The sequence below is a fragment of the Sinocyclocheilus grahami genome, unplaced genomic scaffold (genome assembly GCF_001515645.1).
Source record: "Sinocyclocheilus grahami isolate Dianchi unplaced genomic scaffold, SAMN03320097.WGS_v1.1 scaffold323.1, whole genome shotgun sequence".
Taxonomy (NCBI): Eukaryota; Metazoa; Chordata; class Actinopteri; order Cypriniformes; family Cyprinidae; genus Sinocyclocheilus; species Sinocyclocheilus grahami.
Window position 1 is genome coordinate 153839 of NW_015505502.1, and position 18670 is coordinate 172508.

At 37.8% G+C, this 18670-nt stretch overlaps 1 protein-coding gene across 3 annotated transcripts in view; it reads right to left on the reverse strand.

Annotated features, from left to right (window-relative positions):
• The window catches only part of slc24a4a (solute carrier family 24 member 4a), a 50169-nt gene that overhangs the window by 11583 nt on the left and 19916 nt on the right, over positions 1 to 18670 (reverse strand). The window contains exons 3-13 of one of the 3 annotated variants that reach the window (XM_016294724.1): positions 11114 to 11190; positions 10754 to 10828; positions 9328 to 9412; positions 9144 to 9247; positions 8662 to 8736; positions 7952 to 7977; positions 7812 to 7865; positions 7160 to 7302; positions 5980 to 6149; positions 4318 to 4465; positions 1671 to 1837 (exon numbers count right to left, since the gene is read on the reverse strand). In XM_016294724.1, coding sequence (XP_016150210.1) covers positions 1671 to 1837; positions 4318 to 4465; positions 5980 to 6149; positions 7160 to 7302; positions 7812 to 7865; positions 7952 to 7977; positions 8662 to 8736; positions 9144 to 9247; positions 9328 to 9412; positions 10754 to 10828; positions 11114 to 11190 — 1124 coding nt within the window. The remainder of the gene's footprint in view (positions 1 to 1670; positions 1838 to 4317; positions 4466 to 5979; positions 6150 to 7159; positions 7303 to 7811; positions 7866 to 7951; positions 7978 to 8661; positions 8737 to 9143; positions 9248 to 9327; positions 9413 to 10753; positions 10829 to 11113; positions 11191 to 18670) is intronic. The other 2 variants (XM_016294726.1, XM_016294725.1) reach the window with 2 other exon arrangements.

The following is an 18670-nucleotide window of genomic DNA, read 5'->3' on the forward strand; positions in this document are numbered from 1 at the left end:
GTACCTTAAATGTGAAATTAAAACTGCCAGTAGGTGGCAGCAAGTCACTGTTAAGTGAGTCATTGTGACTGAACCGAATCATTTAAACGGGTGATTCATTCAGGAACGAAACACTGTTGTGTTGCTCAGAGATGCAAAACAGTGCTGTGGCTGTGTTTGGAATGATTTTTGTTGGAGAAAGAGCAAAAACAGGAAACATGGTGTCTAAAACGTAAGTTTCTAAATATTAACTTCCTGTTTATTGAACTGTTGTATAAAATCAATATCACATTTATAATAATGCTGATTTTTGGAGGAAAAAAACCCCGCACTCTTCGTGTGATATTAACTATATGAAATTATATAAAGATATACATTTTCTGCCCCATATCTTGAATTATGTGATAATTCTAAGAGGGGAAAATCGGGGCTAAATCGGGCTAAAAATCCTGTAGTGTGAGCCAGGCTTAAGTCTGCAAGGTTTGTGAAATTAAATGTTCATTAGTCATTCAAAGATTTTTTTTAATTATATTAATGCGTATTTGCTGAATGCTGATGGCAAACGAGAAAGTATTATAATGTTTGCCTTTCTATTACTAATAATATTAAAGCAATCCTTATAATACTTTTTTTTATACATTTTAATTACATTTATACATATCTGATTATTAGATAGAACTGAACGACGACAGCGAACAAGAGGGAGAATGTGAGCACTGTGTGTTCAGGCGCTGCAATCTCAGCACCGTCAAAATAAAAGTCGAACACATCGGCCAAACAGAAAAACTTATCGGCCGATGCCGATATTTGAAAAATGCCAAATATCGGCCTTGGCGATATATCGGTCGACCACTACCCACAAGATCCACTTTCCTGCAGAGTTTAGCTCTAACCCTAATCAAATACACCTGAGCATGCTAATCAATATCTACAGGATCATTAGAAAATCACAGGTAGGTATGTTTGATCAGGGTTGGAGCTAAACTCTGCAGCGTATTGGCCCTCCAGGGCAAGATTTGAGGAACCCTGATCTAATGTATGTGCGCACCCTGTAGGTGTTTTGTTTGCTTTTCGCGATATACTCGATAATATCAAATCGCACATCGTTAAAACAACAATTACGATATTATCGCAGACCATACATATCGCACACCCCTATACTGTTTAATACAATGCCTTGTCTTCTTATCGATCCACCAGTTCACATTTAAAGCTCTGTGTTTGCAGGGTAAAAACATGGGTCGATTTTTGCATTGGTCTGAACTCTGAACAAAACAACAGTTTTATTGAAAATGCTCATTCATTCTCTGACAGCAGGTGGAGCGTTTGGTAGAAATATAACAGTTTCCCCGGTAAGGGCAGAACAGCAGCGCAGCACCGGATTTGAACGTGCAGTGCTCATGTTTATTTCATGAAATCATAGCCTTTTTAAGTTTAATCGTCACATTCAGCCATCTAGCAATTCTGGTCTTTCCATCCCCAAATTTAAGACCTCTTGAAATCATAACTAAGACTTTATTGTACAATTTAAGACTTTTTAAGACCTTAAATTTGATACAACTAAATTTAAGACTTTTTTAAGACCCACAGAAACCCTGAACACAATTCATTAATAATGATTAAATTTAAATTGAATAATGCAGGAAAAAATACATAAAAATGCTTATATACACATAGAAACTGAAACTCACCATCCACACCATGATGTAGGAGAAGATGGCTATCCACAGCGTAGAGAGGAAGAAGGACAGCATGAAGCAGCGCTCCCACCGTGGCTTTGCACAGTTGGGAATGGTAAAGTACAGCAACACCAAAATGGGCCAGGAAATGAAAAACTTCACTTTATCCATAGCACCCCCTACAGTCACATGGTACAATAGGTCACCAATTAAGCCTCCACCAAAAAAAGCTTCTCTTAACAGCATTCATTTTCCCATCCAATCCTTGTATTTATGGTGACTTAAAAGTTTACTGGGTGGGCAGTACAGCGCATAACTCATGAAAACACATGAGAAATGCCCATGCAATGCATAATAAGGCACTCTAAACACAGGTAGTGAATAATAAAAAGAGTTACAGATCCTTTATCATGTGATTTTCTCACAATTAGGGATGTTCATTTCGGTTATTTTTCCTAACCGACAACCGACGCTCATTAACCGATTGTTAACAGTTAACCGACAAGATTATTTAAAATTAGAATTGGATTAAATTAGAATGGATAAGTGTCTGGGACCCGTTAAAAATACTAACATTTGTTTCCCGGGAATTAATTCTACATGCGCAAAAAGCAGCAAACAACAGAACGTGAGGATTCACATGGTCATCATATCACATCACGAAACCTGCAGCGCACCTGTGCAACAAGTAGCCTAGTATGCAGAGTTTCGGTTCATTTTTGTGCTGCGCGAACGGAAACAGACGGCAGAAAGCGGGATCCTATTTTTCTTTAGGCTTATTTTACAAAAGCACAAAGATTTGTTTTTATTGTGAATGTACACAAATAAAGGCAAACCTTTTACAATTCCGATTATCTTTATGACTAAAAGGAGTAGTTTCTTCCACTGTTAGAAGGAAAAATTCAAGTAATTGCGCAGGTGCCGCATGCGCGCACACAGTTAAGCATTGCTACCTTGACAATGCAGCCCGTTCGTTATCATAATAAAATACAGTCAGTCAAACATATGGAAAAAAAACTATGTAGTAAAATCTGTGCCATTAAGTGTTATCACAGTACCGCCATGATGTTATGCAAAACATTTTGTTTAACGTGGATATTGGAACGCGAGTGAAGTATGGGCTACATAATAAATCATATTTTGGCATTAAAATACATCGCGAATACAAAAATATTTGATTTTGTGTGGAATGAGAGACCCAACGTTGGTTTCAGTTTCGTTTTAGCCTAAATGAATATGTTTTGGCTTGTCGTTTATATTGCTATAGCTTCTTATATTTTAAATTCTTGTTCTTTTCTAAATACTGTTAATTGAAAGGATTTGTTGTGGAGTGAGGGGAACTAAAATAGTCTAGCTATGTTTACAGTGTTTATTATAATATTTGTAAACATTTTGCATCAAGGCTGATTTATACTTCTGCGTCGGACCTACGCCGTAGCTTACGCATAGACGCACACCCATACGCCATAGCCTGACGTGCACCTCTCCAAAAATCTAACAGCGCGTCAATTCTACGCAGACCGCAAGCGCTGTGATTGGTCTGCAAGAACCCCTCCCTCCATATGTACTTGAGTTTTGTGTGTGTTTATGTGCACTTTAATATATTTTAATGTTACACCTTCTTATATAAAATAAAACAAACCAAAGAACAATTGTCTTATCATTTATTATACTACGTAGCATTATACATCAATAGCTGTCCGCAACAAAATATTGATCTGCCGTGGTACAAGTCCTTGTGCAGATTGAAAGAATACCATCATCTCCTGTTCCGTTGCTGTCTCCTTTTTGTAGTTTTAAATAATGATTTGATATTTATTTGCCGCTGTCACGGCTATAATGCTTCTTCTTCGGCTTTTGCCGTGGTACTGCGGGATACATCAGCAACATGCCCGTGGACACTACAGACTAGTGGTTTGCATGTGTACTGCACGTTGACGCGAACAACGACGCAGAAGTATAAATGAAAACTGACGCATAGCCTACGGCGTAAAGGCTACGGCGTAGGTCCGACGCAGAAGTATAAATCAGCCTTTAGGCCTAGGCCTATTTCTGAATGAAATAATAAAATGCGACTTATACCCGACTTATGTTTTTCCCCCCTAAAAAACAAATTTTTTATACGCGTAGCGTATTTTAGCCATGCAGCAAACCTTTTTAAATATTTTGATTACTGAAAAAATAAATAATTACTTTTTAAACCGTTTAACATTGTATTAATCGGTCAAAATTCTTACAGTCGGTTAACCGGTTAAAATGAACATCCCTACACACAATAGTTTACTCTGACTGAAAAATGCATTGCGCTCACACTCACTGTGTTCTTACAGAACCAAATACATTTACACACATAAAAAAAAATTATTCTGTGAATGCGATTTCACTGTTGGCAGAAATTAATACACGCATAACTGAAGACAAAAACAGATTAACGTGGAAGTTCATTTTCTTTTTAAAAATATCTAACTTCCATGACTTTTCCAGATCTAGAAATCCAAATTTTAAAATACCCTGACACTTCCAGGGACCTTGCTGGTTAAGACACAGCATAAGAACTATGTGAATAGGTACAGTATACTATGATTTCAGATGCCACCGATGTCACAACAGAGGTTGAAGAGCCAAAGTGTTAATGTGTGAGAAAGTGAAACCTCCTCACCAGGCAAGATGAAGGGAGATGACATCTCACTCTCCGGCTCCTCAGTGAGTTTGTCCTCCACTACATTGCCATTTTCCATGGTGTCAGCTTTCTTATCAGCCACCAGCACCGCATCCACCCCATTGGCAGTCTTCCCCAGCTGCTGCTGCTGCATGTATAAGGGGCACAGAGCAAAAACTGCTTCATAATTCACTCTTCACTGTCCATTTCCTCACAAACCCATGCTTTTCAATTAAGCTAATTTTAATTTGTCTCCAGTAGTATGATGCTTAGGTGTTAGAATTAACATGAAAGTGAGTAAACCCATTTCTGAGTACATTATCCCTTAAAATGTTATACTGACAAGACTCGACAACCTCTTTTCTTTCTTAACTAGCTGACATGTCTCCATCAAATTCCTCAGCAGTCTTTGTAGCAGGGGGTTTGAATTTCTAACACAATTCTTTGAACGCTAGCATGTGGATATTTATAGAAACAGTTTAATCAGCCTCACGCCTAGAACTGGGCTACCTGATGTGAGAACTCCACAGTGCCGAGTTAGCCAACAAAGACTGGTCCATAAACTCTTCTGAACTCTGGCTTATAATCCAGTCTCTGGGTTCCCAGTTTTAAATATGCTCTATTATAAACCGGATAGTGCAGATGTGGAATTCTGAATGGATGAGCCGCATTTGAAGAGCTTGTAAAATAGCTGAGTACATCTACAACTCTAATCAGTTAAATTTTGCGTTCACAACCCATTTAACTTTTGTATTTTTACATTTTCCAAGTGAAAGATGATGTTCCAAAAAGGAACAAAACGTAAGATGGTGTAGCGAATCAGCTCATGGGGAAATATGAATAATTAACCATAACTAGTTATAATTAACTATTCATATTTTAGATCCACTGTAGATATTTAGCTGACCACTCAGGGTCAACCGTCTTGTCAATTCTAAGAACGTTAATTTCCTGGTTAAAGGAAATAACTTTCTTACTGTACAACTCTATAAGTTTGTAACGTAAATCTGCATGATTATTGACTCCGGTTATGAGTAAACAATGAACACATCAAGTGTGATACAAGTAAGGTTTTATTAACTACATAAAAACTTAAACTAGTCTAACATACTACACAAACACATTAAGCCGGTCTAACATAAACATACACACACACACACATACAGTTGGTATAGGAAAGGGTTAAAGTTTAGCACTAAAGAAAGAGACATAAGGAATGACATTTATGGAACCATTTTGCATATTCAGCAGATCTAAAACCTGAGGGAAAACGTCAGATTCTTAGTTCAAACAAACCTTGTAAAAAGGTGTAACTGATACTTAATGCATCAATTAAATCGACTAAGTTTGATACTTGCGTATGTCTGAAAAAGATTCCTGATGCAATCTTAAGGCCCCAAGATCTTGCTGAAGTTGGTTGATGAAAAAGAGCTAGTTTGAGTCAGAATCACTTGATGAATGAAAAGGACTAGGCCGGAGCCTGGCGGATTCAAATTTTATCCATCAGGAATTGAATGTATTGTGAACAGTTCTCTAGATAGTGTAGGTTGTGAAGGGAATGGAACTCAGCGGGGTTCAAAACAACACCAAACTCAATTGACTTTGTTGTATGGACCAAAATATATATTTATTACTGTTTACTCAGCTGGTGTATTTTCTTACCTCATTGATGATAAGTCGGCTTGCCATGCGCAGACGTGTCTTGGGCCCAAAGTGGTTGGTGATCATGACCCTAAGGCCAGCCTCGGGGAACCGATAATGTGGAGGGCTTGAATTTATCATCTCGTCCACCATCACAACAGAGCCCCTAGTGTACTCTTTACTGGGCTTTACTGCAGACACGGAGGAAAAATTGTTTGTAAGTACACCTATACATTGTACTCATGCTCAGTACACACAGCATGTACAGTATTTGTTCATAAAACACACACACACATAACTGTCATACCTGCCCTAAGAGACCAAAAATAAATAAATCCGCACAACTGCGCACAGAAACCAGCAGGATCGTAAACACGCACACTCAAAAGAAAAAGGATGTGTCACAATTTTCAATCTAAAGTCCTGTTTGTCAGTGAGAGACTGATTCCTGCTGGGATAGACTGTAGGCTCACCTCTGAGCGCCTCAGGATACTGTCAGAAACCATCGACACACAGAAAACTGACATGAAATCAAATCCTCAACCATCCCGCAGATTACTGCTGGACACCACAGGAAGAGCTCTACTGCCAATACACTATCAACTACATATAGACAAACACACTGACCAAAGACATTCCTGATATTAGAGGAAAATTCTCAGTTAAATGCAACTTGTAGGTAAAATAAGTGATTTCTGTGCCTCAAGTGCTAATACATGGAAAACTGTAAACCTTATCACTCAGAGACAATTACAGATACCATTTTGTAAATGAGTGGAAGGATGTATCACTGGTACTGGGAGTAAGACATGAACACACACACACACACACACACACACAGAGAGAGCACTGCAGAATAAGACAGGAGCCAGGGCAGATTTAGTAAGGCTAAACAGACAGGCTTCAGCAGGGGGGGTGACAGAGACCACCACGCAGCACAACAGTTAGAGCTGCACTACAGGACACCACGCTCTGAAACAGAAAGCGCACCGCAGTTATTCAGCAAGGAAGCAAAGTGTCAGCCTCTCATAAGAGATGTCAGATGGCTACGCTTTCAGTAAGTGCTGTTGGCGTAGGCTTTACAAACAGCAGAAATACAGACAGTAGAGTTTAATTAATTTAGAGAACAAAATCGGACTTTGTTGCAAGCAGCAGAGGGTTAGTCGCTAGCCCATGAGGAAGCCTGTCTAGTTACCCATACCTGGTCTGAGTAATGGCCATGATGGATCATCCCATAACGAATCATATTCATTACCATGCTCCATCTCGCACATGACCGTATTACCATTGGCGACTCCCTTGTCTTCCTTCCCCGAAAAGTAGTTCTGGATGCTAGTGTTAAACCTAAAAAATAAAAAAAATGATTTAAACAAACTAAACACAAAATTGTGAAATTTTTCTCAAGGTCAATTGTCTACTGTCAATTGTATAGTGATATAAGTTGGTCGACATGACAAATGACCAACTTGAACAAAATCTGTGTGAGGAAATCGTTTGCTCACCACACAAAGTTCCCAGTCGTGTGAAATCCTATTGAAATGACTGGATTTTGTCATGAAAATTTGCTGAACAGCGGTAACTGTAACCACACCTTAATTCAGCTCATTGAAGTAACATTTGGTTCTATGTTGACATTTTAACAAAATTTCAGTAGTTATTATACTATAGTGAAACCAGCAAAACATTTATATTGAATTCCAATTTCAATACCACACCAATAAGCATTTTGCTAACACAAAAAAACGTAAATATTAATGCAAAAAATATTATTTCAAAATACTTAGCCTGAATGGTTTCATTTTAAAGAATCAGATGTTTAAATAAATGAGTATGCAAAATGAATGGGGACTCACTTCATGATGATAATGTAGCCAACATACATGACAATCAGTATCAGACTCTCCCACCTGCAGAGACAGAGGAGGAGGAAGACAATCAGGTGTCTGCCTTCAACCAATCAGAACAAAGTATACTCAGACAGAAGTTCACTTACCACAAAATCTTTTCATCATAAATAAACTGGAAAAAAAAGTTCAGAGTCTGTGTAAATATCCATTGAGTGCCAGCAGATTTTCAGTGCATGTCTTTACTACATGCTATGTGTATAGAGCTTATCAGTGACAACCCTGTACTTTTTCATGCATTTCCTTCACCGATATTAAAAAAGGTGTTTAATAAAGACTTGAACCAAACCAACAAGGCCCAACATGAACAAACTTTGATTTAGCTTTTGTTGTTGCTGTTGTTTTTAAAAGAGAGAGAGACGAAGATACAAGTATTTGTATTTATATCTGTGTACTTAAGTCTATTATACGAGCACTGCAAATCTGAAACTACAATACAAAATAAAGCAATACAGTAATCGATTAAAAAAAGATTCCATATTTGAAGCTTATTGCACAATACTTAAGTGGGATCTTTTGACTTAGTTGCTGGAGAGTTCTTGGTGGTTACAGGCCCATTTAGAAATACTCTACTTCATAATGGCAGCAACTTCAAGCATTACTGACTTTTCTTCATAAAAGCTTCTAAACCATTGTTTAACATCCTCAAAGCTCATGGTACATCTGTCTTGATAGGTTTGTTTTTATGTTATTGCTAATTATCAGTTCCTTTGTAGAGAAAGTTAATGGGATTTTTACTTTCAGAACTTTCTCTATTTTGCCAATTATTACCCGAGCTCATTAGATTAACGGCACTTACTGCAATAAGGGCAACCACAGATAAAATGTAGTAGATTGAGTCTCTGAACACGGAAAACTTGGTGAGAAAAACAACCTAGTGAGAAAACAGAAGAGCTTTGTAAACAGAAGTCAACAAAAGCAACTATTTTTTTCTTTGTTATATGTATCATGTCTACTGTACCCTCAAGTTATGCCATAAGCTACAAAAGACAAAAATATCACAGCAATGTGCTTTTAAAAAGGTCATTCTTGAACCTCATTACAGTAACCTAAGTATTTGCCTGTAGATCTTGTATTTAAAGTGGTAGAACTTTAACATTGGATTTGAAATGGAATGTTTAAAAAATAAACCATTGTTTGAAATGAGAGTAAAAGGGTAAAAAGCAAGCCTGAAGAGTAATTTCCACATTGCAATGCCCAGATGAAAACATGAAAAGGTCAAGAGTGGCAGGCAGCTTCAAAGGAGGCAAGCTGTAATGTAGAGCATAGAGAGTTTCTCACCTGCCCCGCAAATATCCCACACACACCAATGATGCACAGGATGTTGAACACGGCTGAGCCTACTATGGTGCCCACCCCCACGTCTCCATGTGTTATGAACACACCTGCAAAACAAGCAAGAGGGTTCTGATCCACAGCATCTGTTAACACATGACTAATGCAAGCACCTGTATGTGTGGCTTACCAATTATAGAGGCAAACAGCTCGGGGGCGGAGCTTCCAGCTGCCATGAAGGTCGCTCCTGCTACATCTTCACTCATGTGCAGTTTCTGATGGATGGGATGAGCATACAGAATCACACACAGGATGTGCAGAGGCAATAATTAAAAGATCTAAATAGATCCCGGAGATGTGCAAAACTGTAAGTGGATTATATGAATGACTAGCAGCTCTTAAAGGAACAGTTCACAATGATTTTCGTCATTACTTTTTTACACTATGAACTGGAAAATAGCAGCATGAAGATAATGGTTTTATTTTTTAATATTTTTCAATCGTAATTTATTGCCGTGATAGCAAAGTTGAATTTTTTAGTATCAACACTCAAGCCTTCAGTGTCACATGATCCTTCAGAAATAATTCTATATGCTAATTTGCTGCTCCAGTAAAATTTTTATTTTTGCTGCTCAAACATTTTTTTATTTGCTGCTCAAATATTTTTTTTTATTTGCTACTCAAATATTTTTTCATTTATTTGCTGCTCAAATAAAATTATTATTATCAGTTGAAAACATTTTTTGTGTAAATTTTTTTGTAACGTCAGTCTTTACTATCATTTTTTATTAATGTAATGCATTCTTGTTAAAAGAAATTCATTAAATAGTAAACAAAAAAAAATTACTGACTCCAAACATTTGAATGATAGTTTAGTTTTTTGGTCCTTAAAAGGAGTCAAAACAGTAACAGTCACTGTCGTTACATTTAAAACATCTGCATAAAAATTCTTCAAAATCCCTTTTTTGCTACACAACAAAAATAAAGCAGGTTTCAAACTATATGAAGTAAATAAATTACAACTGACAATGAGTATACATTTTGAGCGAACTATTCAGGAATGCTGTATAATTAGGCTGGTTTAAGAGTCATGTTGCCCAGACACCGAAAAGGCACATTTTTTTAATTTGACACTAAATGTGGAGTAACTGACAAATATTCAAAAAAGGTACATCAGCTGAATAACTATAACCTTTAGTGATGGGTTTTAAAGGATTATGCATAATAAGAACACTTCTCGCAGCAGGCGATTTGAAGTCGGACAGTAATTTGTCTTGAAATGTATTGTAAAAGATGGTGAATTTGTTACAAAGACAATGCTTTGATGGCTAAAGCACAGCATGCTGTTAGCATGCTAAAACCTTCTCTGAGAAATTGCATCTCTAATTTAATCCCCTTTAAAGCACTGCCTTTTTAAAAAATATAAAGCTAAAATAAATAAATAAATAACTTAAATAAACCACCCTTACCTATACCTTAATAGTGTTGCATATTAGTATTACAAGATCTAGTATCCAGCATAACAGGAAGGTGTTGGAAACTCTGGGTTTAGAAGGAGAGATTAAAGTGATTCTGGAACTAGAAGTTAATTGTTGCCACTGTACATTTATTCTCACCTCACAGATCGTCTCTAGTGTGGTCACAAAGTAGTCATCACAGACAATAGCAAGGGCCAGAAACATATATAGAGCCTGAAACAGGAAGAAAAACAAGAATGAAATGCACCATAATGGGCTTGATGTGCAGAAATATGTTAAGTTGCATGTCTAAATGGTCTACTGTTCTATAAGCAGTTGTTGACAGGGTGGTTTCAGCACTGTGAACCTAATGGCGAACTCATAAATGATGACGAGAGCTTACAAACTATTTATAATTGTCATAAAATTCTCAGACAAGCACCATTTATCCTGGATGACAAGGTCAACTGGTGAGCAAGGCTAGATGTTGATTGACGTGCGCACACAAAGTTCACCTACCCCAAATATGTGCAGCAGTACAGCTCCTTGCGCACGATGACTGTTGGTGAATATATCCTTAGGGAACTCGTGGATGGCTGCATTGAAAATGAGAAATAAAAAGTCACTTTGGCGCAAGTTGTCACTTTCCATGAAAATGATCCAGATAAAAAAGATGGTACACTCCATAAAACCAGATCCACATGAGATTCCAAGGAACGATTGGAATTTGTGGGCAACAGAATATAAATCATGCCCTAGAGACAAGCGACTTCATCATAAAGCAGGAAAAATACATTGTATATGTAGTACACATGGTCACCAGTGCATGGGACGGCAATTTTTATTTCACACGCTGACACTCAATTTAGTTATAGGAAAGAAAATTTCAGCATACAGTAGCCTCAGAGAGGCTATTCAGAGGTGCATCCAGTATGGAGCTGTGCTAGTGGGATGTTTCACTCTCTACACCTGGCATCCTTGGCTCTGGGTGGGTTGAACTAGGTTAGAGTAATGTGAATTTCTGCAGCCCATTTCAATACCAGATTCTAGACAAATACCATGTGTGTAGTGTTCTTCAAACAGCAAAGTTTTTGATGCAACTTCTATGACTGTCAGACAGCAGCTACACATGATCACAAATCACTCAAGAACAAGAAATCTGAAAGACTCTAAATAAAACAAAAAAACTGTAATAAACGTGCTGTGAAAAAGAAAATGCATTTCTTTTTTTTATATATTTAAAAACAAAAAACTAAACTTATTGGGGTTACTTTCCCTATAAAAATTGCTGTGAAATAAATTTATCTTGTGCTTTTGTTTATAATTTAAAGTTAACAGTTTTAATAAATTAAATTAAAGAGTTTATATGGTACTGGGCTCACAAACAAATAAATAAAGCAAAAATAAATGAAAAACCCTGTGCTTTTATTTCAAGTTAAACTAATAAATACTGTAAACAAAAACAAATAAATCGTATACAGGCTTACTTCCCCTATAAAACCCCCATTTGATGTGAAATTGCTTTTATGCTTTTCTTTTGTTCATATTTCAAAGTTAAAATAAAATGTGTTTGTATGGTACATGGGCTTGTTAGGGTCATTTGCACTATAACACACAGTCTGTGTACTTAAATTGTAAATGCCTCACTGTAACTGTGATTTTTATGTATTTGACAAAGTGTAGTGATGAGAAAAATCCTTTTCTGTGATGACTGATATTATGCCACAAATGCTGTTGATAGAGCTTAACTTCATATGAAACCCAGAACATTCCTTTAAATCTGGTTTATACGCCTCCAAGGCCTTCTGTTAGTGCAATCTCACTAAACATCAAAACCCCTACAAACACATGGCAGGGTAGGCCACACGTCAGTACATTCTGTCACGGCAGCCCTGTTTGTGACCTAGGCAGCCCTGTAGGTCAAATAATGTCAGGACCACACTAATGAAGCTCACAATATAAATCAACATCATGGCATAATCTATAGTCACCTTACCCATTAAAGCTAATGAGGTTTTTTGACACTTTCAGGTGGGGACTTGCCACCCCCAAGTCTCCATATTCCAGGCCCTAGATATGGCCCGGGACCCCCCCTTTAAATGTAAAACAGACTGTTCTGCCCATATTACTGTTCTTTAGAGCAAATACTGCTAACGAAAGCATCTGCTGTGTAAAAGCATCAAAAACTGCTTAAAAATCTTCTCCTGCCAACTCATTTTTCAATCTGAAGAGCTCATTAAAACACTCATGGCACTAATAGCTATTCTCGTTAAGAAGCGATCGGTTATAAATGACAGCAATTGTGGCGTAATATTTTATCATCACAACCACCAGCATCATTTCCATGGCTGTTATCTGAAGGGTTGAGAAAAACGAAGAATCCCAACAGGATTTATCCATCAAGCGGAAGAGAGTTGTTGGTGCCTCGATCACATTTCCCTTCCCACAGCTCGCCCCTCCCATAACACATTAGGAGGAGGAGAGGACAGCCTCAAGGTCATCTCCTGAGAGAGGCCACAGAGCACAAACAGACATACGGAGTGTCATCCACAGACTACCACACACTCGGAAACAAAATACACATACAAACACTAGTCTCAAAGAAGCCACACATAAGAACCGAACTGCTTGGCACTACTGATTAGGTTCATTTTACTGGGGCAGATGAAGGAAAAAAAAAAAAAAGTTTAAACCCGAAACATTTTTGCTAAAAGAAAGTGGCCTGTGACCACACTGCCTGTGATAGTTGCCAGGTATTGCTAAGCAGTTGCTAGGGTATTCTGGATGGATTTGAAGCCATCAAGGTGGTCCCAAATCAAAGGGTCTGTTCTCTTTCCTAGACATGGCTCAGGTCCCCCTCTCCTTCAGGGCAAGCCTAAATACAATTTTTCAGCCATTATACCGTTTAGTCCACCAAAACTCATATATAGTATTTCTGATCATTTAAAAAATAAAAGCACACCTTTCCTCAATAAGCCACATCATTTAAAGTATCATAAAATGTGTGGAACAAAACAGATTACAATTTGAAAATGTTTCAACAATTTGTATTTATTTATTTGGACAATGAAACGGACAACTAAAGTAAATGGGGTCCAAAATACAGTTTTGTATTAATTTAATTAAAAAAATAAAAAATACAAATGAATACAGTTTTGGAATGACATTGTCACGAATCCTGTCCATGGACTTCCTTCATTCTCCACCAGAGGTCACCGTTTACATTACATTGACTCTCGCACAACACAAACGGTTGCATAGCACCCCGGACTACATATCCCATCATTCATTGCACTGATTGCACACAGCTGTTTCATATCACTCACTCACTATATAACACCCACTCAAACAACCATTCTCCGCTGAGTATTATTTAGCCTGTACCCCGTTCCGAGTCCCTGCCCTGCCTTGCCTCTTGCCTTCCCTCTTGCCTTTTCTCTCGGTTTTTGATCTTTGCCTGTTTTCCTGGATTTTTCCCTCGTCTCGCCCCTGTGATTCTGTCTGCCGATCAGTGACCTACGCTAGCCCTAGGACTATTCTTGTGTTTTGCCCGCCATATACCTGTTTGCCATCGATCGACTCTGCCAGTGTTTGACCACTTCTCTTGTGAAATAAAGCTTGCACATGGATCCGCACGCCTCTCATCTCGTCAGCCCCGTTACAGACATAAGGTTGAGTAAATGATAATAGAATTTTAAGTGGTACACTCTCTCTCATTTGTCAAAACGTTTTTTTTAACATTCTGTGATCATTTTTGTCCATTCATTTACATTCATGCACTTAGCAGACACTTTTATCCAAAGCAATTTACACTGCTTTCAAGATATACTTTTTTTAGTTGTATTCCTTGGGAATCGAACCTATGACTTTGGGGTTGCTAGCATCATACTATATTCATTAAAAGTCCACGCAACCCAAACTTTCATATACAGTGTCTTTTTGTAGTTTTTTATACAAGTAATCCAAATAAGATGAACAAGTCTTTTGAAGAGGCACAGTCATTTTACATGATAAACGGATTTAATTTAGGCTTTCATTTATATATAAACATTAATCAGCAAACATAAAGCTCATCAAATACCGTAAACATGGAAATGCAACCATGTTTGCTAGACACGCGAGAACAAATTAGATTGATGAAAAACATGTTTACATATGTAAATATGATTACATTTTAGCCGATATGCATGATGAAACAATTTTCTGCAGGACGGGACTCCAAGTGGTATTCAGCAGGACCTACTGTTTGATGACACTGGAAGTTGTTTTTCTCCAGGTTGATGCACTTGTGCGAGGCATCACAATCTCTTGCAGGTAAATCCATTAAAGTCCTTAGGAGCTCCGGCACACTGCATCAATTATTAATGACAGGACCATTAAAAACAAACTCTCTCTGCCTCTGTGGGCATCATGACAGTATTTTCAGTTGGAGGCTTTGTCGTTGTCTCCAAACAATTGGTGAACAACATACAATACAAGCATGTATGTATGTGCTTTGGGTTTGTATCTGCTGTATGGACAGTGTATAATCTGGGCTACTGTGGAGAAGCATCTCAGGCAAAGTGAGAGAGAAAGAGCTTTGTTGTGTCTTGTGTCTTATGACCTTATCCATCAGAGTCTGTCCTGATGTGAACACACATGGCAGGATCAGTGCCTAGCAGTTGGATATACTAAGCTAGATGTGTGTGTGGGTGTCAGTGTAGCTTGTTAGAATAGCTTCCTGATGCAAAAAAATAAATAAATAAATAAAATAAAGTGGGATGTGTACAGAATAGCATATTACATACGTGTAAAGTTTACACCCCTATGTATCTATCCCTTAATATATAATGAACTGCCTTATTGAGCATCAATGAATGTTTGTACCTTTTGTAACAGTTGTGTCTCAACTGTCCCCAGCGAGAAAAATATAGCCACATATAAATTGCTTGTCACGGAAAAGGAAGTCAAAGGGTATTTAGATGTGATCAAACAGCCTTTTGGATTTGCTATGGTGTCTATCAAACACCACCAAATATAAGAGTTTAGGCCAGTTTACACCAAGAATGATAACTATATTAAGGTCAATACCAATGGACGACAACATTCTTTTTATTATAAATGCATGCTGCAATTATTTCTGCTGCTTTAAATGCTCAAGCTCTTTACTGTCAGGCGGATTTTGACTGGCTGTCAATGTCTCTGTGGACATCATGAAAGTGATCTCTGAACAGAGATATTAACAGCCGGTCATTCAAATGAAAATGTTCACGCATATAACATTTGTCTTAGAGTGAACAGGCCTTCATGCACAACTATCACAAACGATAGTAAGAACCAAGAGGGTGCTAACTTTTGAACTTTGAATTTGGGTGAATAGAGTTATTTTAAACATCACTACTAATTTATTATGCTTTTTTTTATGATAAATGATTAATTCTTTTTAAATTATAAACATCTTGCAGGGTGGGGGTGCAAACTTACACACTCCGCTACAGTGCCATGCAAAAGTTTGGGAACCCCTTGCAGAATCTGTGAAAATGTGAATAATTTTAACAAAATAAGAGAGATCATACAAAATGCATGTTATTTTTTTTATTTAGTACTGTCCTGAGTAAGATATTTTACATAAAAGATGTTTACATTTGGTCTACAAGAAAAAGAATAGCTGAAATTATTAAAGGGGTCATATGATGCGATTTAAATTTTTCCTTATTCTGTGAAGTTTTACAAGCTCTTGGTGCATAAAGAAGATCTGTAAAGTTGCAAAGACTAAAAAGTCTAAAATCCAAAGAGATATTCTTTATAAAAAGTTAAGAGTCAACCACGCCTACCTAAAACGCCTCGTTCTAACACGCCCCCACATGTCTACGTCACAATGTGGGAAGATTTGCATAACGCCGCCCAAATGTTCACGTAAAGAAAGGCGGCGTAACTTTTATTCTCACTGTAGTATTGTTGCCGCCATGCCATGGAGACGCTGTTTCGTTGTGAAAGCGAAACTACTTTGTTTGATCTTCCAAAAGAGGACGATATCCGCTTCGTCATGCCTAGAGCTGATCCGTGCTGGTCGCTGAGGAAATACATCAACTTCGCGCTGTGGATCGGCTTTCACCATGGACGAAGCGGAGTCCAGCCCGGGGTCGTCACATGTGGTTGCCGCAAGCCCACCGGCCTCCGCTCACTCAGTCCGCCGGCCGTTCCTCACTCCAGCCGCCGGCCTCCGTTCACTCTAGGCCTCCGCCGTTCACTCTAGCCCACTGTGTGTGAGAGATGCTGTGTTTCGTTGTGAAAGCGAAACTACTTTGTTTGGCCTTCCAAAAGAGGACACGACTAGAGTTACAGAACAGTTCAACCCAAATATTCAGATGTGTGCAGCACATTTTATGAAGGACTGTTTCCTGATCCTGGTAGAGTAGACTACAATGCCGGCTGTTCTGACTTTTTAGATTTAAAGAATTTGCCACTGATGATTCAAACGCGAGTTTTGAGCAGTGTAGAGTGGGGCTTGTTGTTTGTCATTTCTCAGATCACAAATGCAGACATGGTTTTATGTTTACGCGGCACGATGCACAGCAATGCGTAAAAAGACCGTATAAGTCATTATAATCCGTAATTATGTCCCCAGTGGATGCATATGCCTAGTTTATAATGGGTTTTAATGTTTTTGTCTCGTCGCTCGTAACATTTCCGTCACACGATTGAGGCATTCAGCCAATCACAACGCACTGGATAGCTGGCCAATCACAGCACACCTCACTTTTCAGACCAATGAGCTTTGTAAAAATCAACGCGTTTCAGAAAGGTGGGGCATAGAGGAGAAACAATAATGTACAGTATGTGGAAAATTGAGTTTTTTTTTAACCTTAAACCGCAAAAACACATTTCATTACACCAAATACACAAAATAATGTTCTTTTTAGCAACATCATATGACCCCTTTAAAATAACCCCATTCAAAAGTTTGGGAACCCTTGGTTCTTAATACTGTGTGTGGTTACCTGGATGATTCACCACTGTTTTTTTGTTTTGTGATGGTTGTTCATGAGTCTCTTGTTTGTTCGGAACAGTTAAACTGAGCACTGTTCTTCAGAAAAAATCCTCCAGGTCCTGCAGATTCTTCAGTTTTCCGGCATCTTTTGCATATTTGAACCCTTTCCAGCTGTGACTATGATTTTGAGATCCATCTTTTCACACTGAGGACAATTGAGGGACTCAGACACAATTACTAAAAAAGGTTAAAACATTTACTGATGCTCCAGAAGGAAACACGATGCATTAAGAGCCAACAGGATGATGTCGTCCAAATTTTTCTTATTTTGTTGAAATATTTTTTTTTTTCCATTTAGTACTGCCCTTCGGAAGCAACAGAAGATACTTGCATGTTTCCCGGAAGACAAATGAAGTACAATTTACCTTGATCTTCAAATTTAGGCTCTTAATGCATCGTGTTTCCTTCTGGAGCATCAATGAATGTTTGAACCTTTTTTTAATGGTTGCGTTTGAGTCCCTCAACTGTCCTCAACGTGTTATTTATCTAACACTCATACTCAGCCTACACCTCAAATTTGCACATAATATACAGTACCTGTACATACAAAAACTGTCTATTGTAATATACCTGCACACACAATTGTCAATTTATATATTTTTATTCCTTATTTACTTTTTATTTTTATTATCTGTGTTTTTTGTTCTGTCACTGTCATTCTGTTACACTGTGGAAGCTTCTGTCACGAAAACAAATTCCTCGTATGTGTAAACATACCTGGCAATAAAGCTCATTCTGATTCTGATTCTGATTCTGAAGATGGATCTCAAAATCATACAGTCACTGCTGGAAAGGGTTCAAATATGCAAAAGATGCTGGAAAACTGAAGAATCTGCAGGACCTGGAGAATTTTTCTGAAGAACAGTGCTCAGTTTAACTGTTCAGAACAAACAAGGGAACTCATGAACAACCATCACAAAACAAAAAAACAGTCATGGATCATCCAGGTAACCACACACCGTATTAAGAACCAAGGGTTCCCAAACTTTTGAACGGGGTTATTTTAATAATTTCAGCTATTTTTTTCTTGTGGACTAAATGTAAAC